The sequence below is a fragment of the Drosophila novamexicana genome, unplaced genomic scaffold, assembly GCF_003285875.2.
Source record: "Drosophila novamexicana strain 15010-1031.04,08,12 unplaced genomic scaffold, DnovRS2.1 tig00000462-arrow-pilon, whole genome shotgun sequence".
Lineage (NCBI taxonomy): Eukaryota > Metazoa > Arthropoda > Insecta > Diptera > Drosophilidae > Drosophila > Drosophila novamexicana.
The window spans coordinates 3,694,024-3,713,101 of NW_020824806.1; the positions used below are offsets into that span (position 1 = coordinate 3,694,024).

The window sequence follows — 19,078 nt, forward strand, 5'->3', positions numbered from 1 at the left end:
CAATTAGCTCTCATATATAATCCCCTACTATATTATCTTATATATATATATATCGATCTCTATATATGAAAAAAAAACCAGCTGATTTGATAGCTTATATTACTTACGTTAATTCCAATTGATATCGAATAAGCATATATGTTAAAGAGATATTTTTGAAAGACAGCATGCGTGCTATATGTGCTACTTGAATATGTAGTTTGAGCCAGTTGCTCGAATAAATGTTATACTCATTCAAACCTAGTCCAAGCAAGCCAAGCATGAATTCTTGCCAGCTCTTGTATGTCTGGCTGATGTTGCCGTTGGGTCTGGTCTCAGCCGGACGGGGCACCTTCACCCGAAATAGCGACGATGAATTTCAATTGCTTATTGCCGGCGGCATCATACCGGACAACAGTAAATATACCAGGAGTATTGTGTCTATACGTACATTGAAGTACATTCAATATTATGGCGATAATCATTTCTGCACCGGCGTCATCATCAGCAGCCGGGCCATCTTAACGGCGGCGCACTGTGTCACAGAGTAAGTCGAAAGTGGTTCCAAGATGCTTCCGATTGCCGATTTTGGATTTCGGATTTGATTTGCATTTTATTTGCAGCCGGCATAAGGCAATTATGAATCCGCACGGCATACTGGTCGTGTTTGGCACGTTGAATCGTCTGGACGCCTATGATGATGATTATAAGCGGCATGTGGATCGGGTTGAGCTGCATCCGAAATATCGTCGTTATATTAACTACGATGTGGCTATATTGTATTTAAAGGAACGCATGCCCGAAAATATAAGGTATGCAAAGCCGATAGCAAAACGAAGGCGTCTGAGAATAGTTGAGGGCATGAGCTGCATCACCATGGGCTGGGGTCAGGTCTATCCGGTAGTAGCTAACACAATACATAGTTCGATTGCCCGTAATCACATATTTACCATAGCATGGCCCATATGCCAATCAATTGATGTATTTGGATGTCACCGTTCGTAATCATGGATTTTGCAAAGATATGGAAAACTTTGAAGCCGAGGGCAATATCTGTGTGGAGCCGTTTGCGGAAGGACAAATTTGTGCCGGCGATATGGGCTCTCCGATATTGTGTCAGGGCTATTTGGCGGGCATTGCTGGTGGTGCACAGAAATGCGAGGGCGTTAAGTCGATCAAGTTTGTCAATTACACTCATGTGGAGAAATGGATAGATAAAACTCTTCGGGCGCTCTCTGGCAGCAGCAATTGCATATTGTCTCCAATTCTTTATGCGTTATATATTATGATAGTTGCTTAAGCCTCAAATTGAAAAGTCGTTGGCAGTGTCAGTGTTGGAAAATGTATCACTTTTGTATAGAGTGTGCACAAAAATAATGTATACCAGTTAAATATTTGTCCATCTGGTATTACTAAATTTAAGGTGTTAAATAAATAAATGCACCGAGCTGGCAACACTGTCACGTATTTTACAGCTAGTTTTGGCTTGTCAATTATACATATGCTTTCTCTCTCTCTCTCTCTCTCCGTCTTTGCGGAAACAGCTGATCGGCTGTGAATATGTAATAAGTCGGCTAACAAACAATTTAAATAAACCTTCAACAGCTAACAACAATGCTTAAAATTAGCCGAAATACCGCAAATGCTGCACTGCAGCGTTGGCGGCACCGAAAAATGCTGTCCACGTGGTCACCGCTGGCCACCGCATTTAATGCGCCGCCGGCGAAGCGCATCAACTTTACGCGCGACGATGTGGTAAGTGCTCCTCCAAATTGGAGAAAGTTGCCCAATTATGAAGCCTACCACTTGTCAGGGTTTATTTCGCATGACGGAGCTGCGCAACGCCGAGGGCTTCCATTTGTTGCGGGAAAATGTGGAACGCTCCACGCAGGACCTAATTGCGGAGGCCATCTCCAGTGAGCGACAGCGGAAAATGGTGGACATTTTTGATGAGCTCTCGGACTCGCTGTGCAAGGTCGCCGATCTGGCCGAGTTTATACGCATTGCCCACCCAAAGAACAAATATATGCAGGCAGCGGAACAGGCCTGCATTAGCATCTGCGGCGTCGTGGAGAGCCTGAATACACACAAGCCGCTGTACCAGGCGCTGAGCAAGGTGGTGCACGAAGGTGACTTTCTGCCCACCACCGAAGTGGATCGACATGTGGCCAAATTGTTTCTGTTCGACTTTGAGCAATGCGGCATACATTTGCCGGAAGAGGAGCGCCTGCGCGTGGTCCGCCTCAATGACTACATCCTACAGCTCGGCCAGAAGTTTATGAATGGCGCCGTCCAGCCCACGGTGATGTCGCGCAGCAATGTACCCGAGGATATACGAGACTAGTGAGTGCATGGAGCTGCCCTTCCGCCTTATCCTTATTACATGCTTTTGGTTTAACAGCTTTCCCACTGCGGGCGAGAACATCATCATCACGGGCCTGTGCACCAATGCGGCGAATGTGCAGATGCGCGAAGCCGCCTACCGTTTATATCTGCAGCCCTCCGATAGCCAGGAGGAGCTGCTCAAGGATCTGCTGCTCTGTCGCTATGAGCTCGCCCGCAGCTGCGGTTTCGAGACTTATGCCCATCGTGCGCTCAATGGCAGCACCATCGAGCGTCCGGAACTTGTCAGCGAATTCATCGATGAGCTGTCGGAGCAGCTGCGTCCGCGCGCCGATGCAGATTTCGCGCTAATGACACAAATGAAACGCAAGGAGAGCGGCCTAGCCAATTCGCTGGTCGAGATCTGGGACACGCCGTACTTTACCGCACAGCTCAAGCGTCAATCTCTCGAGGAGCAGGCCAATGAGTTTCTGCCCTATTTCTCGCTGGGCGGCTGCATGGAGGGCCTGGACAACTTGCTGCACTCACTGTATGGCGTGCGTTTGCAAAACACCGAAATGGAGCCCGGTGAGGGCTGGCACAGCGACATTTACAAGCTGGCCGTGATGCACGAGACCGAGGGACTGCTGGGCTACATCTATTGCGATTTCTTTGAGCGTAGCGGCAAGCCAAACCAAGATTGCCATTTCACCATACAGGGCGGCAAGCGGCTGCCCGACGGCACCTACCAGCTGCCCATTGTTGTGGTCATGCTGGGCTTGGCGCAGCCGCGCTGGACGGGTCCGACGCTGCTGTCGCCGGCGCGTCTGGACAATCTGTTCCATGAGATGGGTCATGCCATGCACTCAATGCTGGCGCGCACCGAATATCAGCATGTGACCGGCACACGTTGCGCCACGGACTTTGCGGAGGTGCCCAGCGTGCTCATGGAATACTTTGCCAGTGATCCGCGCGTGCTGCGCACATTCGCGCGCCACTTTCAGACACACAAGCCCATCTCGGAGGATATGCTGCAGCGTTTGTGCGCCTCCAAGCATTTGTTTGCGGCCAGCGAGACGCAGCTGCAGGTCTTCTACTCGGCGCTGGATCAGGTCTATCATGGCCAGACTGCACAGCAGGGCGCCAATACGACGGAAACGCTGCGCGACGTGCAGAATCGCTACTACGGACTGCCCTATGTGGAGAATACGGCCTGGCAGCTGCGCTTCTCCCACTTGGTGGGCTATGGTGCCAAGTATTACGCTTATCTCATATCGAAGACCATTGCCTCATGGATTTGGCAGACGTACTTTGAGGCGAATCCCTTCAATCGGCAGGCGGGCGAGAAGTATCGTGCGGAGATCCTGGCACACGGTGGCGCTGTGCCCAGCCGCAAGCTGGTGGCCAATTTCTTGCAGCGCGAGATGACGCCCAGAATACTGGCCGATAGCCTTATACATGAGATTGACATGGATGAGTCCAAGATAAAACAGTTAATTGTTAGCAGAAATTAACAGAAACCTTGTCCAGAATACGCTTGTAAATAATTTTTGTTTTTAATTATAAATAGTTAACTGCCCTATTGTTTTTATACATAGCGAATTTGGTTTCTTTACACTAGGCCGGCAAAACAGTAGGCATCAATTCCACGCCCACGAATTCCTTAGCAATTCGCACGCCCAGAAAAAACATACCGAAGCTCTTGACCAACATCCTACGGATTGGAGAATTGGAAAAGTGTGGTTATGTAAACAAATGCGGCAATGAAATACGTTCGATGTTCAATGAACGGCTTGCCACTTACCACTGGAACTCATTGTGGTAGATGTTGCGCAGAATGTTAAATGGATTCCCAGCTTTCGCCATTTGGATTAGGAAATTTTAGTTTTACTTATTTAACGTATGACTTCTGTTATGCTTTTATGCTCTCGCAATATTGAACAAATACTACTAAAAACTGAACGCACACTAGGCTATAATAAAGTTTTCTGGTATTTTTATGGTATTCCGCAATCAATTGGACTCCAGTTCCAGTTGTGTTGCCCAATCGAGTGCACTAGTTCGTTCTTTATTGAACATACGAGCACATTGCTTCTAAGTAGAATTGGGCCTTTTGAAAATTTGTAGTACTGGTCACACTGTTGCCTGGCCCAATTGCACACGTGCAGCGCCAAAACAATAAATTTAGGTATTTCAATTGGACGTGATTTAATAGCCATGGACAATGCCAACGATGAAATTGAAATGGAGGTTGTCGAGCCTGAGGACGCCGAGAGCGACATGGAACCCGATAGCGACAACGACGAAGATGCGGATGGCGAACCTGGCAGCACAAAAACGCCCAAACAGGTCTACTTGCCGGGCAAAACGCTGGCCGAGGACGAGGAGCTGGTTTGCGATGAGAGCGCCTATGTGATGCTGCATCAGGCGTCAACGGGCGCGCCCTGCCTGAGTTTCGACATTGTTCCCGATGAGCTGGGCACGGGCAGGGACAGTTTTCCCATGACGGCCTACATAGTAGCCGGCACACAGGCTGCGCGCACCCATGTCAACAATCTGATTGTGATGAAGATGAGCAATCTGCACAAGACACAGGACGGCGACGATGATGAGCTCGACGATGAGGAGTTGGAGGATGATCAGGATGATGTGGCCGACAAGAGTGAGCTGAAGAAACCGCAAATGACATGCGCCCTAATAAAGCATCAGGGCTGTGTGAATCGTGTGCGTGCCCGCCGCATGGGTAATAATGTGTTTGCGGCCTCCTGGAGCGAGCTGGGCAGGGTGAACATCTGGAATCTGTCACAGCAGCTGCAGGCTGTCGAGGATGCCCAGCTGCTCAAGCAGTACGAGCAGCAGAGCGCCAGCAATGAGACGCGACCCGTCTACACGTTCAGCGGCCATCAACAGGAGGGTTTCGCCATCGACTGGAGCCCCAGTGCCGAGGGTGTGCTGGCCACGGGCGATTGTCGACGCGATATACACATATGGAGTCCCCTGGAGGATGGCACCTGGAAGGTTGATCAGCGTCCATTGGTGGGCCACACAGCCTCTGTCGAGGATCTGCAATGGAGTCCCAATGAGCGCAGCGTGCTGGCCTCCTGCTCCGTGGACAAAACCATACGCATTTGGGACTGCCGTGCAGCACCCCAGAAAGCCTGCATGCTCACATGCGAGAATGCGCACGAGAGCGACATCAATGTCATCTCTTGGAATCACACCGAGCCCTTCATTGCCAGCGGCGGTGACGATGGCTTCCTGCACATTTGGGACCTGCGTCAGTTCAAGACGCAAAAGCCCATCGCGACATTTAAGCATCATACGGATCATATAACGACCGTCGAATGGAATCCCAATGAGGCAACGGTGCTGGCCTCCGGCGGCGATGATGATCAGATTGCCCTGTGGGATCTGGCTGTCGAGCAGGATGCCGATCAGGCGCCAGCGCCGGCCCAAAACGATGAAGAGCTCAACAAGCTGCCGCCGCAGCTGCTCTTCATCCATCAGGGCCAAAAGGAGATCAAGGAGCTGCACTGGCATGCCCAGCTGCCCGGCGTGCTGCTCTCCACGGCGCACAGCGGCTTCAACATCTTTCGCACGATCAGCGTGTGAGCATGAAAAAAACCTCGGATCTATCAGATAACCATTAGCTACTAAACAATAAAATCTAATAAACATATTGTTGACAATTGTTTGGCACGTTTTATTGCGGCTGACGTTTTAGTGCGGGCCGTCATTGGCATCGTCGTTGTTGTTGTCCTCCTCCTCATCCATCAGCATCGTGACATTGATTAGATGACGCATGGTCGGGCGGCCGTGCGGGCAATTCTGCAGTGAAAATAATTAAATACTCTTAAAAAATTGTAGTTAAACCTTTCGCTATCTAAAGCATCGTAAACGTGCCCTTATCTGAACGGTGCGCGGTTTGCCCCGAATGAAATACAACCCGCCAGTGGCCAGTGGAGCAGTGCCCCAGCGCGTTACGAGATGCACGCACACGTCACCCGCAACATGGAACAGCCAAAAGACGGCAGCGCATTTGGCGCCAGCCCATTGAGGCTTCTGGAGGCACCGCTAATGGCAGGCGACAGCGCTAAGTGCTTGGTAAGATCGAAACGTGGCTTTGGCTCGTACAACACATGTCCAACTCTCGCCCTGCAGGATGAGCAGCCCAAATGGAGCTGGACCTTGAAGTTGGCCATGTATGGCGCTACGCTGGGCGCCGCCGTGCCCGTGGGCTATTGTACGGGCGTGGTCAACAGTCCCGCTGTGGTAAGTAGCTGTTCCATTGGGCAAACTGTTATAATCATACAATACGGATTATCTCATCTGTCCTTTTATTCAGTTACATTTTTTATTTAACTTCTTCCATTGGCAATCCCCCAAGTTATGTTCATTATCCTTTTACGGCAACTGTTATAATCATTGCTATAATCTCACTGGGCAACTATTATAATCCGTATTATGCCATCTGTTATACATTTGCTTTCATTGAGTTAAAACATTTAATCTGACTTCGTTTCTTATCGTCTAATTTATAATCCATTGTTGCTTATCCTTTTATTCTCACTGGGCATAATCATTGTTATAATCCTTTCTATGTGATCTGTTATACAACTCCTTATACAACATATTATAATCCGTGTTATATCCTTCCTCCCCTTATTCCATCCAGTTATAATATATTGATTATCTATGTTAATCCTTTAGACAATCTGAGTTATAACACTCTCTGTTATATAAATCATAATATAACAGTAAAAATAACAGAGTTATATGTGTTATACATCCTAATTTATTAGATGTTATACATCCTAATTTATTAGATGTTATACATCCATTTAAGATCCCTGGTATACTTTCTGTTATACAAACTGTCATAATTTCTTTTAAACTCCCTGTTATAAATCCTTTTACATTGTGTTATACATCTATTAGCAAGAGATAAGATATCTTTCTCTCTTTCCATTCCTCTGCAGCACATGCGAGCCTGGTGCCAGGAGACGCTCCTCTCGCGCTATGAGCTACAGCTGAGCGAAGGCGCCTTGGAGCTGCTTTGGGCAGCAGTTGTGTCCATCTTTCTGGTGGGCGGCGCTGTGGGTTCGCTGACGGGCGCCGCCATCGCCAACAGATTTGGACGCCGTCCCGCCTTTTATATATGCGGCGTGCTGCTGGCCCTGGGTGCCATTTGTTTCTACATCTGTCGCCCGCTTGGCTCCGTGGAGCTGCTGCTGCTGGGCCGCCTGCTGGTCGGCCTGGCCGCCGGCCTGCTCACCGCCTGCATGCCCATGTATCACAGCGAGCTGGCCGCACTGCAGCAGCGCAGCAAGCTGGCCCCCCTTTGCCCCTTGGGTCTCACAGTAGGCGTGGTCGTATCGCAAATATTTAGCCTGCAATCGATGCTCGGCGGGCAGGAGCATTGGCACCTGGCGCTCGCCTTCTACGGCATCTTTGTGGTGCTCTGCTATGCGCCCTTCAAGTGGTATCCGGAGAGTCCCAAATGGCTGTACATCGTCAAGGGGCGCAAGCAGCAGGCGGCGCAACAGTTGCAGCTGCTGCGCGGCTATGCGGCGGATAGCCCGGCGCTGCATGCGGAACTGAACGACATGGAGCAGGAGGCTAGGGTGAAGAGCACGCCGTGCAGTTATCTGCAAGTGCTGACCAATCCGCAGCTGCGTCTGCCGCTGATCATTGTCTGCGCCTACCTGGGCGGCCAGCAGCTGTCGGGCATAAATGCGGTGCGTCTGGATGCACTTGCTCCGTGTCGTTGAGGTAACGTTCGTTCTTACAGATCTTCTACTACTCGGTGTCCATATTCCGGAAAGCGGGTCTCAGTCCGCAAGCGGCCGAGCTGGCCAATCTGGGCGCTGGCTCCACAAATCTGGCCTCCGCGCTGCTGGGTCCCATGCTGATGGAGCGCTTCAATCGCCGACCCTTGATGCTCTTCTCCAGCTTCTTCTGTTGCGTTTTTCTGTTTCTCTTCGCCATGTTGCTGCACTTTATTGTGAGTCGTGGGCTGGCCTCCGGCTGGGATTATGTTATTGTTTAACCTCTTTCGTTTTCTAGGAGAGCTTCAGCTGGTTTGCCATGGGCTGCATTGTCTGCATCTTCATGTACATTATTGTCTTCCAGTTCGGCCTGGGTCCATTGCCCTTCTTTATAGGCGCAGGTGCTATTGTTGCTATTGAACTAATTCCCCGACTCTAAGCTTTCCTTTCACAGAGCTCTTCGAGGTGGCGCCCCGCTCCGCGGCCATGTCGCTGGGCAGCGTCGTCTACTGGCTGTGCAATCTGATCATTGGCATGGCCTTTCCCAGTCTACAGAACGCCTGGGGCGCCCTGGTCTTTCTGCCCTGCTCCATCACCTGCCTGCTAGTGTTTGTGCTGACCCAATGCTATCTGCCGGAGACGCGCGGCCGGGATCCATCCGAGGTGGCACCTCTGGTTGCCGACGGCTTTAAATCAAAGCGCCTCAGACAGTGATAAGAATAAAAAAGAATTATCTACGGCTTGCCGAAGTTTAAACACACTTGCAGGTTTATGGCAGATGTGCCCTATTCATATAATATATGCTATATGATTTAATCTTATAATCATGAGCTTTTTCTGATATGTTAGCATGGGAAATATTGGAATACCTAACAAGTTTTTCAAAAACTCATCTTTAAACTGATTTCTCTTGATATCTCCGGGCTGCCAGAAAGAAAGAGACTTTTGAAATTCCTAAGTTTGATCGAGAAAAAGTCCATACAAAATAAATTAATATTTGTAGACGATTCTTCAGATGCAATACATGTTACCGTGTTCTATATAGTATAGTATTATGATATTAGCAAGATTTAGCTCACATGTGAAGACCATAAAAAATTCGTAAATAAAAAAAAAAGTTGTTCTACAAGAGAAGGATTTTTGACCAATAGAATATATGGCAGTTATAAGATATAATAGATCAATGTTGATAAAATTTTTGGAGGAAAGTAAGTTGGTTACCGATTGTTCCTTTTTGAGCTACATTATATGTTGATTCGATATTATGAAAATCAAAGCAAATCTAAGCACGTTCATGTCCATGTCTGGATATTGGGATTTAGGATGCGTTGACAAACAAAAACTATATATATCTTGTCCGATAGTTCCTATGATTAGGCGGCTCGATCCGACACCTATTGGCAAAACTATACCTAGTTTCAGACAGTTAGCTTGAAGATTAGGCGAGTCTCTGGCACAGAAACGGACGGACACTTCGATCACTACTCAGCTCAATCAGCTGATCAAGAATATATATGTATATATATGCTCTCTCTACACGGCGACGACTTCTCTAATGCGCAGCACATTTCGTTTCAAAGTCTTAATGCCCTCTGCAAGGGCATTAAAAGCCACGCCAAAGTTAATGACGTTTAGCTGGAGCTCCTCTCATAAATTCTCGAGGGATTAGCGGCTCCACAAACTGATTAAAAAGCCAGCCACATTTGCGCTGCCAGGACAGTTACGCATGGAGAGCGTCAGACAGCTGATGGAGCCTGAGCAGCATGAAACGAAGCAGAGGCCGAAGTGGACACGTTTGCTCGTGTGGAGCACGCTGGGCAGCACCATTGGCGCCGCTGTGCCCGGCGGCTATTGCATGGGCATCATCAACAATTCTGCCGTGGTAAGACAGTCCGAAGCCAAGCCTGGTCCCAATCCTAATCCTAAACTTTTGCAGCACATGCGCTCCTGGTGCGCGGCCACCTTGCTGCAGAAGTATGGCATGCAGCTGACGCCCGCTAGGCTGGACACGCTCTGGGCCTCGATTGTGTCCATCTATTTGATTGGCGGCGTGCTGGGCTCCGCCTGCGCCGGCTGGGCAGCCAATCGTTTTGGCCGTCGTGGCTGTTTTCTGCTCAGCGGCTCGCTGCTGCTCCTGGCGGCCCTGGGTTTCTTCAGCTGCCGCTGGCTGCAGTCTGTGGAGCTGCTGCTGCTGTGCCGCCTGGTGGTCGGCCTGGGCGCTGGACTGATTTCTACCGGCCTGCCCATGTACCATAGCGAAATTGCAGCGCTGACGCAGCGCGGCACACTGGGCGCCAGTTGCGCCGTTGGCTTCTCCGTGGGCATTCTGCTGGCTCAGATCTGTAGCATGGAAGCGCTGCTCGGCGGCGAGCAGCACTGGCATTTGGCGCTCGGCTTTTATGTGGTCTTCATGGCCATTTGCTATGCTCCCTATCGCTGCTATGCGGAGAGTCCCAAATGGCTGTATATAGTGAAGCAGCAACGCCAGCAGGCGCTCCATATGCTCGTCCGTTTGCGCGGCGGCAATACTGGTCTGCAGTCGGAGATTCAGGCCATGGAACAGGAGGCAGCCGGCAAGTGCAGCAGTCGCAGCCTCAGTGAGGTCTTGAAGGATTCCAAAATGTTGCTGCCGGTGGTGCTGCTCTGCGCCTACCAGGGTGGCCAGCAGCTGACGGGCTGCTCCTCGGTTCGTTTGGCAGACTCGCTGCCATTGCGATAAAGCTAACCAGTTTCTACTCCCACAGATCTTCTACTATTCCGTGTCCATTTTTCGCAGCAGCGGCCTGTCGCCACGCACCGCCGAGCTGCTGAGTCTTTGCGCTGGCAATGTCAATTTAGCCACATCGCTGCTGAATCCTTGGCTCATGGCCAAGTTGTACAGACGCACCCTGATGCTTCTATCCAGCTTCTTTTGTGCTCTGCTCATGTTCGCCTTCGGCCTGCTGGTCGAATACAGCGTAAGTTGGGCGCAGCCAATTCAAACTGTGTAACTGAATTCCCTCTTGGCAGGCAATGTTACCCTGGTTGATCTATGGCACCATTGCCAGCATTTTTCTGTATCTCATTGCCTTTCAGCTGGCGCTGGGTGCCATGCCCTCCTTCATAGGCACAGGTCAGTTTGAAGCTCTGTAATTTATGGTTTTTGTATTTTAAGAATATTCTTTTTAGAGCTCTTCGAGGTGCCTTCTCGCTCGGTGGCCAACTCCTTGGGCAATCAAACGGGCTGGAGCTGCAATTTTCTGGTTGGCTTCCTATTTCCCACCATGCACTCATTGATGGGTTCTTGGGTGTTTCTGCTTTTCTCCCTGTTTAGCTCGCTGCTCTTTCTGCTCACCAAATTCTATTTGCCTGAGACGCGCGGTCGTGAGGTCGCCGAGGTCGCTGAGCTGGTTTCACATGGTTTCAGGAGCAAAGTGCTTTGATACATTTGCTTACTTTAAGCGTTATTTTATTTTTAATCATTAAATGGCGACCCGTTCTACGGACGCTTGAGCTCGCCAGAATATGTCCTGGCGTCTCGTCGTCCTCGAGGCAGAGTCTGCAGAGTGCATCTGCCACAATCTTGAGCTTGTGTAGTTGCCTGCAGAGTCTGCAAATACGCTGTAAGGAAGCCTTCGATCATACGCAAAAGGTTTTTCTTATCATAGCTACCTAGCATTCATTTAGATATACGCTTTAATATGTGCAATGTTCTCGTCTTCCACTTACCCAAGGCTGTTCGATTTCGCCCATTTGCGTGATGAGCCTGCGCATGGTGGTTGTCCTGTGGAGCGCTTTGCCAATCATCACGGACTTGCGACAGGCGCGTGAGGCGAACATGGCGCGTATGCGCGAGGGCCGGCAAATGGTGCCCTCGGGCGCATCCTGCAGCATGAAAATAAGCTCGTCTATGTCCTCCTTGCCAAACTCCCAGTTCTTGCTAAACGGTTTGCCCAGCAGACGCACCTTCTTCGTAGCGGGCGCTATAAACAAGACAAGATTTAGCTTTAAGATTACATTGAAATTGAACTGAACCCACCATCTGCATTGATCTCAAACTTAAAGCCATTCTTTTCAAAGACCGGCAAATGATCCTGCAGTATCATCTCATTGACAGCCGTCAGCTCCAGCGTTTGGGGCACCGTCAGGCGCTGGTGCTCCAGCTGCGTGTTGCGCTGCAGCGTCTCGAAATTGTATTTCTCATCGGCTGCGTGCTGATCCACTATGAACAAATCATCATCCAGCTTGACTATGATGAAGCCCAAATTGAATTGTCCAATGATTTGCATGCGCTCAAAGTCCGCCTTCGTTATTTCCTTTTGCAGCTCCGCTTCGGCATTTTGATTCTGATTCGGATTGATTTCGCTTTTGAAACGCAAACGCTGCAGCTTGCTGCAACGTTTACGCTCCTCCCTTTGTTGCTCCTGCGCCCGCAAACTGGACGCGATCTGGTCGAGCGTGGTGCACAGCTCGCCGCTGGCAATGTTAGCCGGTGCAGTTTCTGTATCGCTGTTGCCATCCAACTCGATGCGCGTGGGCATTTCAATGTCATCATCGCTGTACTCGGTGGTTGTTTGCGAGGAGGTGGATGCAGCATCCGGCTGGGCTTCGACCAGAGCAGCCGACGAGTGTTCTTCAACTAGAGCTGCCAATGTCTTTAGCTCTACAATGCTCGGACGCGATTTCAGGGGCGTCAGCGTTTTGCAATCAATGCGCGGTACCTTCGTCGGCTCCAGCAGCTCATCGTAGGCTGCAAGTGGGAGAAGCATTAAAATAAGGACATGCCCAAGGCTGCTGCACTTACCCAAAGACTCCTGTTTGAGCTGTTTCAAGCTCAAAAAGCTGCTGTTGGGGCTCGTCTGCTTGCCAGCCACTTCCTCGTGCCCGTCCGAATCCGAATCATTTTTGTAGCTTCTTGCCTGGGTGGACTCTTGTGTAAGGAAATTCTGTATCTTTTGTATTTTCATAGCGCGCGCGGCAATCTCTTCCGTTTCGCCGCAACGTCGTTTTGCGGGCGCAGGCGGAGCCACGCCCTTTGTGTCGCCGGTGCGACGCCATTGGGTCAACACATCCATGAAGCGCTGCGAGGAGCTAAGGGGCACATCCGGCTCGGTTGCATCTTCATTTGCAGCATCGGCAGCGCTTTGCTCATCTGTGATGTCTTCTGTTTTCACTTTGGGCTCCAACATGCTGGCTATGGACACGTTTTGCATTTGAAATGTGGACGGCAAACTGCCAAAGGTGTCCAGCAGCGACTTTTTCAATGCCAGCAGCAGAATCCGCTCGTTGTTGAGCAGCAGCTGACGCTTGTCAGGCGTCAAATTGACATCCACCTCGGCCCGTGATGTCACAACGTTGAGGTATATAAAAGGCTGCTGCTGCACATTATAGCGATGGTAGACATCATTCATAACCTTGGCTATCTGGAAAAGTAAGTTATCTATTATATAGACCACAGATTTTCATGTTTTCTCTGACACGCACATTTTTTGGCTCACAGGGCCGCGCATTGACAAAGAAGAACTGACGATCTCTGGTCGATCGGCCAGCACCATGACGACAGCTGGATATGTAGCCTTCCAGTTGAAAGCCAGCTTGATTCAGTCGCTCCACATCCTCGGCGCTAAACGCTATGCATGTGGTTTCAGCTGCATCGCTGGCAGATTGCAGCTCTGCCCGCAAACGCTCCTCGCTGATTTGGCCCGCCTCAAAGGGCGACTTGAGCGGCACCAGGTCCGCCACTTGGCGCGCCCCAAATATAGCCGAAATGTTGGCCAGCACATCCTGAGCGCCATGCGTCTGCAGCAGCACAGACTTGACCCCTTTGGGTGTCTGATTGCTGCAGATAATGCGCACGCCTCGCGTGACCAGGCAATAGGCTTGCAGTATTTGGCACATCTTGGTGAATTCCTTTTTGATGTTGCGCGTAAAGTCGCGCCGACGCACGGGCAGCGTGGCGAACAGATTGCTCAGGGTCACGGTGGTGCCGACGCCGCGGGCACAGGGCGAACGTTTCTTGATTTTGCCCTCGTGATCCAGTTCGATTTTCAGGGCTGCAAAAGACGACGTGGCTTAGTAGTATCAGGGTTATTTTCCTAACCAACGACTCACCAACATCCGCGGACTTGTGACGCGTCTGTATGGCCATGTCCGAGAGGGCACAGAGCGAGCTGAGCGCTTCGCCGCGAAAGCCAAACGTCTCCACGCCCAGCAGATCAACGAATTCGCGTATTTTGGAGGTGTGATACTTGGCCGCTACCAAAGGCAACAAAAAAAACATCATTAGTGCCAATATATTGGCCAGCTCTTAGCGTAACCTACTCATGCCCACCAGATTGGCCTCCTCCACACCGCTTCCGTTGTCGCAGACTTCGAGGCCCTGAAGTCCTTGATCTTTGAGCTTAACCTCGATCAGTGTGGCGCCCGCATCTATGGAATTCTCCACCAGCTCCTTGATGGCCACAGCCAAGCTGAGCACCACCTGCACCGTAAAAACAAAAACGCTTTATATTTGCTTTTGGCTCTGTTTTGTTAAAAGCTCACCTGACCCGAACAGATTTTGTGTACTGTATCCTTTGCTATGGCCTTAATTTGACCCGATTCTGCACTTGTTGGCTTTGGGATTTCCGCATCTGCCTCATTATCATGCATTTTAAAAATAATTCGCGAAAATAATCCATAAAATCGCACAGCAAATGCAAAGCGCGCGCATCTACCAACAGTGTTACCACACACGCAAGCACACACAAAAATAAACAAGAACAATGTTGCCCTAAGACTCATGCAAAAAATGTACTAGATTACGCCTAAAATTTAAACGGCAACGGCTCGCGGTATATTTCAGTCTGTGGAATGCAAATATATATTCAATATAACAAATAACTTTCCAGAAAAACATTTATTTAATCAACGTGATACATGACAATGAGTCTTAATATATAAGTTGTGTCTACTAAAAAAATTGATGAAGCGTAAAAAGTTTGAGTTACACAAAATAATTGAGTAAATGACAATGAGTTGGATGAAAAGTGTTTTGTTTGTTTATAATGGGTCAAATATATAGATAATAATTATGTCAATGGTATGAATAACAATATAATTTCCTAGTTTAATTGAGCCTAGGTAAGCGTTTACTTAAATATACATATAGCTGGATATAGTCCACAGGGTCTAGGATTTGCATATATATTGCCTGAATCTGAATCTTCAGTTATTTGCTCTTCTCATTCGCAATTTCCTCCAGTTTCTCAATGATCTTATTCATGTCCAGATCCTTGGCGATCTTTAGATACATAGTCTTACGCACTTCATGAAATGATGCCCACGACGGCAGCTCCTTGACCAGCAGCTTCAGATGCGACTCAATCTCCTGCGGCGTCAGATTTGCCCGGAAACTGTTTTGTATTTTCTTGATGATAATCTCGAGGGTAAGCACGCTCTTGCGTTCCGTAACGAATACGTTGCGCAGATGACGCGCCAATTCCGGTAGACGCGAATAATTGGTAGCCTCCTGATCCTGGGACGGACGACGTGTCATGGCGTCTAATGCTTTGGCTGCCTGCTTGGCGCGTATTTTGTCAATTAAAGATTTGGGCAAACCCTTCAGCAGATTGGACGTGGCATCAGTATTTGTCGTGGCCGTACACTCTTTGACAGTGGGCGTGGCAGTGGAAGTTTCTGTTGTGGCTTTGGTGGCATCTATTGCAGTAGGTTTTGTTGGTGTCGTCTCGCTGGGTGCCATTTGTTGAGTGAGAGCTGCAGCTGCAGCATTTGCTTGGCTCCTATCCGCCTCCAGCTTGGCCTCATAGCGATCCATTACGCGTTCCATGGGCGTGGCGCAATTGAAGAGATTGCGTGCCGTCGATAGTATATCCTTGGCTGACGAATATTTCTCCACGTTCGGCGGCTGCGGCAGCACACCCAGCTCCACCTCGCTGCAGCTTTCCAAATCGAATTGCGGATGCCAACGTGTGAGCGCCCGTGTAATGATAATCGGTGGATCCAGTGAGCGTACAAACTTGTCATGCTCCTCCATGACACGCTGCAGCAACAGTTTCTGGAATTTCTGCATGCGTGCGGTCATGACGTGTGGATTCATGGACGTCGACAGGGCCGACGCGAGCACATCGTCTTCATTGATTTTATTGAGGCGCTGCTGTTCGGGCAACTGCTCCACATTGGGACTGATGACCAGCTGAAAGTAATCAGCCTTGGAGATTGAGCCAAAATTGCGTGTTTTCATCTGCGAGTAGATGAAAGCATCCGGATAGACGTGCTTGATCTGGGCCAGATGCATTTCCGTGAAATTCTTGCGCAGCATACGCTGCACGGCCGGCTTCAGCTTCTTGAATGTGATGCATTCCTTGCGATTGTGGAACATGGCCACCACCGAGTCCACAGCCTTGAAAACCTCCAGCAAATGGCGATACTTGTACGGCAAGGGCAGCTGACCGGCTTTGCTCGTCTCGACGAGACTGGCAAAGCGCTTATATGCTGGCGGCTCCAGCAGCTTGCCTGGCGAACCATTCTTGGCCGGACTAAAGAGCAGACGCTTCGAGACGTCCGTGTGCCGCGGTGACATCAACTCATGCTTGTCCGGTGTGGGTGGCTGCAGCTTCGTGGGCGTCTTGAATGTCTTCAAGGGGCTGTAAATGAGCAGAGAATGGGCAAGATTAGTTTGATTTCTTTCTGTATTGTGATAAGTTATATGTTAAGTAGTTAGAGCAATGCAGAAAAATGCAAGCTGTACTATTAAATATTAAAGATAACTTGTGGTGGTAGCAATAGCAAGTTTCATAGGGATCATAACACACAGTCTTATCAGAAAAAGGTATTTGGGTACACAAAAAATGCCGATGCAGTTAGACCTATGCCCCGTAAGGATATTAATAACCCTCTAAAGGCAGAAAAATGAAAAGCCGTTACAATATTTCAGCTCTACCTGAGTCCGAGAGTCATATATACATTCCCATGCTGGCGAAGCCGGGCAACGTTAGTTTACAGATAAACAACCCCCGAAATTATGGGAAGGTCAGGCAAGAAAGTAACGTCTGTTGGCGAAGGGTAAACATAGCACTAGCAGCATGTGTGTGTGTGTGTTTGTGTGTATGAATTGCTGTAAGCAAATGCAGCATAAATTCAAGTACACATGCATGTGGACTGGTGTTTCATAGATCACAACGTCACGCTGCGACAACAACAACAACAACAACTAGCTTGGCCAAAGAAATGCAACTTCAGCAATTGAACGCTTGAATAATAGCTCGAGCAGATTGCACTTATCGCTGCGGCTGGCAACAGACATGCCCAGCCCCAGTGCGACCTCGATAGCAATATATATAAGACAAAAAAATTGAAATTTTGTTAATGATGTTACCCGGTTTTTTGCTGCATATGTTTTTGTTTACGTTCGTTTCTAGGCCATAGCCACTAGAGAAAATGAAATTATTGTGGCAGGCGCAATACGTTATGCATATGAGAAGCGCATCTCTCACCTGGTCAGCACCTCCAGTTCGATGGTATCGAACTCCTTGAGTTGCACCGTCTTGGCGGGCTTGGCTGGTGATGGTCCCGCCTCGCGCAGCCTGCGATTGCGCTCCTCCTGCGCCTTGCGTTGCAGCTCCAGTTGTGCCTTGCGCGCCAGCACGGCCTTCAGCTCCTGCATTTTGGCGCTGCGCGACACTTTGGTCTTGATCTCGTCAAAGGTCAGGCCACGCTTGGCCAGATCTATGTGCTTTATGGGCGAGGCATCCTTGATGATCTGTTTGGTGGGCGTGCGCATGCCACGCTGCGCATTCTCCGCATTTTGCTTGGCGGCAAACGTCACATTCAACTTGGGCGTCTGCTCGTTGATGATCTGCGCCGCATCGCTCGCCTTGCTGGGTGGTTGCTTGCGCGGCGAAAGGTTGCCCTTGCGTATGAACTGTACAAGTTTGGGCTGCTTGATGTTTGCCTCAACCTTGGCTGACTTCTTTCTGGTCTCCTGAGACGGTGTGCTTGGCTGTACGCCAATAATTTTGATGGTTCGGCCCGATCGTGTGCGTATGCCACTTTTGAGTGCATCCATGTCCACATCCTGATTTGTGGAAGCGCTCGGAAGCGCTATATTTTGTGGGGCAGCGACTTCGACTGGTTCTGCGAGACGCTGCAACGAGTTAGTAAAGACAACTGGATTTGAGTCTCAGCATTTTGCAAATAGAAAATGGCCGCAGGACGCTGCATGCCACACTTTACACACACACACAGTCACACGGCAGCAGCAGATACAAAAGTATCTACAGGAATTTTTGTTGCACTTTTATTTTCTCTTGCACTTGGGGCACGTTTTTATGATAAACCACATGGTACACCCACTTACCCTGGTCTTAATTGTGGTCGCATCATCCACGGCCGCACGTTTGCGATTGCTAAAAAATGCAGCTACCGATGGCTGGGCCATGATTGCAATTTGAATTAAATGCTATGCTTATGGGCTTGTTGTATTTGCTTGACAATTTCACTCTTGGCACGTCTGGTTGTTGGCTCTGTGGTATCTCACTATTTCGTTTTTCTTATTATATTTTCATACACGTCTTGCCACTGCCACTGCTCAAATTACAACTGGGCCACGGCGATGCAGTTTCCCTCCAAATGTTCAGCGACGCGCCAAATTATTTTCGCGCCATTTCAGTCGTTCGTGTGTTGCAAAGCGCTGTTGCACAGCTGTTGGCTTAACGTGCGTTTTACAGCACTGCCCATGAGGGTAGCATTTTGCGTAGTAGAATTTTAGCGAAATTTAGGAACGGGTTTAATAGCATAGCAGGCACTTATTTTGTTGTCATTTTTTAATTGCTATAACTGCTTACGTTTAAATCAAGCAGCAAACCTACGTTTCGCCCTCTTTGCAGCAGTCAGCTGTTCCGGGCCAACAAACGACAACTTGTAAATTTAGCGATATCTCGATAGTGTGTAATAACAAAGTGCAGGCATAACATCGATGTATATGACTGCTGTAAATATCGATATTTCTTTTCTTGTTAGTGTGCCACACC

The 19,078-nt window shown here is 49.3% G+C and overlaps 8 protein-coding genes across 9 annotated transcripts; 5 read left to right on the plus strand and 3 right to left on the minus strand.

The window, feature by feature from the left end:
* Positions 1-200: 200 nt before the first annotated feature.
* Positions 201-1,430, plus strand: LOC115760621 (chymase-like). Its single transcript, XM_030702070.1, has 3 exons — positions 201-526; positions 603-879; positions 935-1,430. The coding sequence occupies exons 1-3, from the start codon at positions 222-224 to the stop codon at positions 1,277-1,279; spliced, it is 927 nt and encodes a 308-aa protein (XP_030557930.1). The 5' UTR covers positions 201-221; the 3' UTR covers positions 1,280-1,430.
* Positions 1,431-1,498: 68 nt separating this feature from the next.
* On the plus strand, positions 1,499-3,884 carry LOC115760616 (mitochondrial intermediate peptidase). Its single transcript, XM_030702065.1, has 3 exons — positions 1,499-1,734; positions 1,793-2,322; positions 2,381-3,884. The coding sequence occupies exons 1-3, from the start codon at positions 1,594-1,596 to the stop codon at positions 3,813-3,815; spliced, it is 2,106 nt and encodes a 701-aa protein (XP_030557925.1). The 5' UTR covers positions 1,499-1,593; the 3' UTR covers positions 3,816-3,884.
* LOC115760623 lies at positions 3,834-4,245 on the minus strand. The gene is made up of 2 exons (XM_030702073.1): positions 4,106-4,245; positions 3,834-4,015 (listed from the first exon to the last, which is right to left on the minus strand). The coding sequence occupies exons 1-2, from the start codon at positions 4,165-4,167 to the stop codon at positions 3,919-3,921; spliced, it is 159 nt and encodes a 52-aa protein (XP_030557933.1). The 5' UTR covers positions 4,168-4,245; the 3' UTR covers positions 3,834-3,918.
* A 79-nt stretch (positions 4,246-4,324) lies between these two features.
* On the plus strand, positions 4,325-5,975 carry LOC115760620 (glutamate-rich WD repeat-containing protein 1). The gene has a single exon (XM_030702069.1). It carries the CDS (start codon positions 4,519-4,521, stop codon positions 5,911-5,913), a length of 1,395 nt encoding a protein of 464 aa, XP_030557929.1. The 5' UTR covers positions 4,325-4,518; the 3' UTR covers positions 5,914-5,975.
* Positions 5,976-5,999: 24 nt separating this feature from the next.
* LOC115760613 (mismatch repair endonuclease PMS2) lies at positions 6,000-14,901 on the minus strand. The gene is made up of 8 exons (XM_030702062.1): positions 14,592-14,901; positions 14,370-14,529; positions 14,160-14,303; positions 13,533-14,101; positions 12,853-13,471; positions 12,088-12,798; positions 11,778-12,031; positions 6,000-6,129 (listed from the first exon to the last, which is right to left on the minus strand). The coding sequence occupies exons 1-8, from the start codon at positions 14,829-14,831 to the stop codon at positions 6,022-6,024; spliced, it is 2,805 nt and encodes a 934-aa protein (XP_030557922.1). The 5' UTR covers positions 14,832-14,901; the 3' UTR covers positions 6,000-6,021.
* Positions 6,274-8,893, plus strand: LOC115760617 (solute carrier family 2, facilitated glucose transporter member 1-like). The gene is made up of 6 exons (XM_030702066.1): positions 6,274-6,405; positions 6,463-6,573; positions 7,281-8,039; positions 8,093-8,305; positions 8,368-8,470; positions 8,524-8,893. The coding sequence occupies exons 1-6, from the start codon at positions 6,289-6,291 to the stop codon at positions 8,781-8,783; spliced, it is 1,563 nt and encodes a 520-aa protein (XP_030557926.1). The 5' UTR covers positions 6,274-6,288; the 3' UTR covers positions 8,784-8,893.
* Positions 9,722-11,677, plus strand: LOC115760618 (solute carrier family 2, facilitated glucose transporter member 1-like). Of its 2 annotated transcripts, none has more exons than XM_030702068.1 (5): positions 9,722-9,951; positions 10,006-10,755; positions 10,814-11,026; positions 11,145-11,181; positions 11,238-11,677. In XM_030702068.1, exons 1-5 carry the CDS (start codon positions 9,796-9,798, stop codon positions 11,489-11,491), a joined length of 1,410 nt encoding a protein of 469 aa, XP_030557928.1. In that variant the 5' UTR covers positions 9,722-9,795; the 3' UTR covers positions 11,492-11,677. The 2 variants fall into 2 exon arrangements, with proteins under 2 accessions (XP_030557928.1, XP_030557927.1); XM_030702067.1 differs by having other exon boundaries at positions 9,732-9,951; positions 11,079-11,181; positions 11,238-11,676.
* A 36-nt stretch (positions 14,902-14,937) lies between the features above and the next one.
* LOC115760615 (DNA replication factor Cdt1) lies at positions 14,938-19,019 on the minus strand. The gene is made up of 4 exons (XM_030702064.1): positions 18,893-19,019; positions 18,406-18,777; positions 17,543-18,192; positions 14,938-16,693 (listed from the first exon to the last, which is right to left on the minus strand). Exons 2-4 carry the CDS (start codon positions 18,484-18,486, stop codon positions 15,259-15,261), a joined length of 2,166 nt encoding a protein of 721 aa, XP_030557924.1. The 5' UTR covers positions 18,487-18,777; positions 18,893-19,019; the 3' UTR covers positions 14,938-15,258.
* Between the last annotated feature and the right edge of the window lie 59 nt (positions 19,020-19,078).

What these genes read in the sequence shown, in the direction of transcription:
- LOC115760621 (XM_030702070.1), top strand. Translation starts at nt 222, where the DNA reads ATGTTATACTCATTCAAACCTAGTCCAAGCAAGCCAAGCATGAATTCT. An exon ending in GCGGCGCACTGTGTCACAGA is followed by an intron (nt 527 to 602) that starts GTAAGTCGAAAG and finishes TTTTATTTGCAG; the next exon opens with CCGGCATAAGGCAATTATGA. An exon ending in GCTGGGGTCAGGTCTATCCG is followed by an intron (nt 880 to 934) that starts GTAGTAGCTAAC and finishes TATTTACCATAG; the next exon opens with CATGGCCCATATGCCAATCA.
- LOC115760620 (XM_030702069.1), top strand. Translation starts at nt 4,519, where the DNA reads ATGGACAATGCCAACGATGAAATTGAAATGGAGGTTGTCGAGCCTGAG.
- LOC115760618 (XM_030702067.1), top strand. Translation starts at nt 9,796, where the DNA reads ATGGAGAGCGTCAGACAGCTGATGGAGCCTGAGCAGCATGAAACGAAG. An exon ending in TCATCAACAATTCTGCCGTG is followed by an intron (nt 9,952 to 10,005) that starts GTAAGACAGTCC and finishes AAACTTTTGCAG; the next exon opens with CACATGCGCTCCTGGTGCGC. An exon ending in GCCTGCTGGTCGAATACAGC is followed by an intron (nt 11,027 to 11,078) that starts GTAAGTTGGGCG and finishes CCCTCTTGGCAG; the next exon opens with GCAATGTTACCCTGGTTGAT.
- LOC115760615 (XM_030702064.1), bottom strand. Translation starts at nt 18,486, where the DNA reads ATGGCCCAGCCATCGGTAGCTGCATTTTTTAGCAATCGCAAACGTGCG. An exon ending in CGACCACAATTAAGACCAGG is followed by an intron (nt 18,193 to 18,405) that starts GTAAGTGGGTGT and finishes AACTCGTTGCAG; the next exon opens with CGTCTCGCAGAACCAGTCGA. An exon ending in GAACTGGAGGTGCTGACCAG is followed by an intron (nt 16,694 to 17,542) that starts GTGAGAGATGCG and finishes GCTCATTTACAG; the next exon opens with CCCCTTGAAGACATTCAAGA.
- LOC115760613 (XM_030702062.1), bottom strand. Translation starts at nt 14,831, where the DNA reads ATGAGTCTTAGGGCAACATTGTTCTTGTTTATTTTTGTGTGTGCTTGC. An exon ending in GGCCCTGTGAGCCAAAAAAT is followed by an intron (nt 13,472 to 13,532) that starts GTGCGTGTCAGA and finishes TTACTTTTCCAG; the next exon opens with ATAGCCAAGGTTATGAATGA. An exon ending in GTTTGAGATCAATGCAGATG is followed by an intron (nt 12,032 to 12,087) that starts GTGGGTTCAGTT and finishes TCTTGTTTATAG; the next exon opens with CGCCCGCTACGAAGAAGGTG.
- LOC115760616 (XM_030702065.1), top strand. Translation starts at nt 1,594, where the DNA reads ATGCTTAAAATTAGCCGAAATACCGCAAATGCTGCACTGCAGCGTTGG. An exon ending in ACTTTACGCGCGACGATGTG is followed by an intron (nt 1,735 to 1,792) that starts GTAAGTGCTCCT and finishes ACCACTTGTCAG; the next exon opens with GGTTTATTTCGCATGACGGA. An exon ending in CCCGAGGATATACGAGACTA is followed by an intron (nt 2,323 to 2,380) that starts GTGAGTGCATGG and finishes TTGGTTTAACAG; the next exon opens with CTTTCCCACTGCGGGCGAGA.
- LOC115760623 (XM_030702073.1), bottom strand. Translation starts at nt 4,167, where the DNA reads ATGGCGAAAGCTGGGAATCCATTTAACATTCTGCGCAACATCTACCAC. An exon ending in TACCACAATGAGTTCCAGTG is followed by an intron (nt 4,016 to 4,105) that starts GTAAGTGGCAAG and finishes TCCAATCCGTAG; the next exon opens with GATGTTGGTCAAGAGCTTCG.
- LOC115760617 (XM_030702066.1), top strand. Translation starts at nt 6,289, where the DNA reads ATGCACGCACACGTCACCCGCAACATGGAACAGCCAAAAGACGGCAGC. An exon ending in TGGTCAACAGTCCCGCTGTG is followed by an intron (nt 6,574 to 7,280) that starts GTAAGTAGCTGT and finishes ATTCCTCTGCAG; the next exon opens with CACATGCGAGCCTGGTGCCA. An exon ending in CCATGTTGCTGCACTTTATT is followed by an intron (nt 8,306 to 8,367) that starts GTGAGTCGTGGG and finishes TTCGTTTTCTAG; the next exon opens with GAGAGCTTCAGCTGGTTTGC.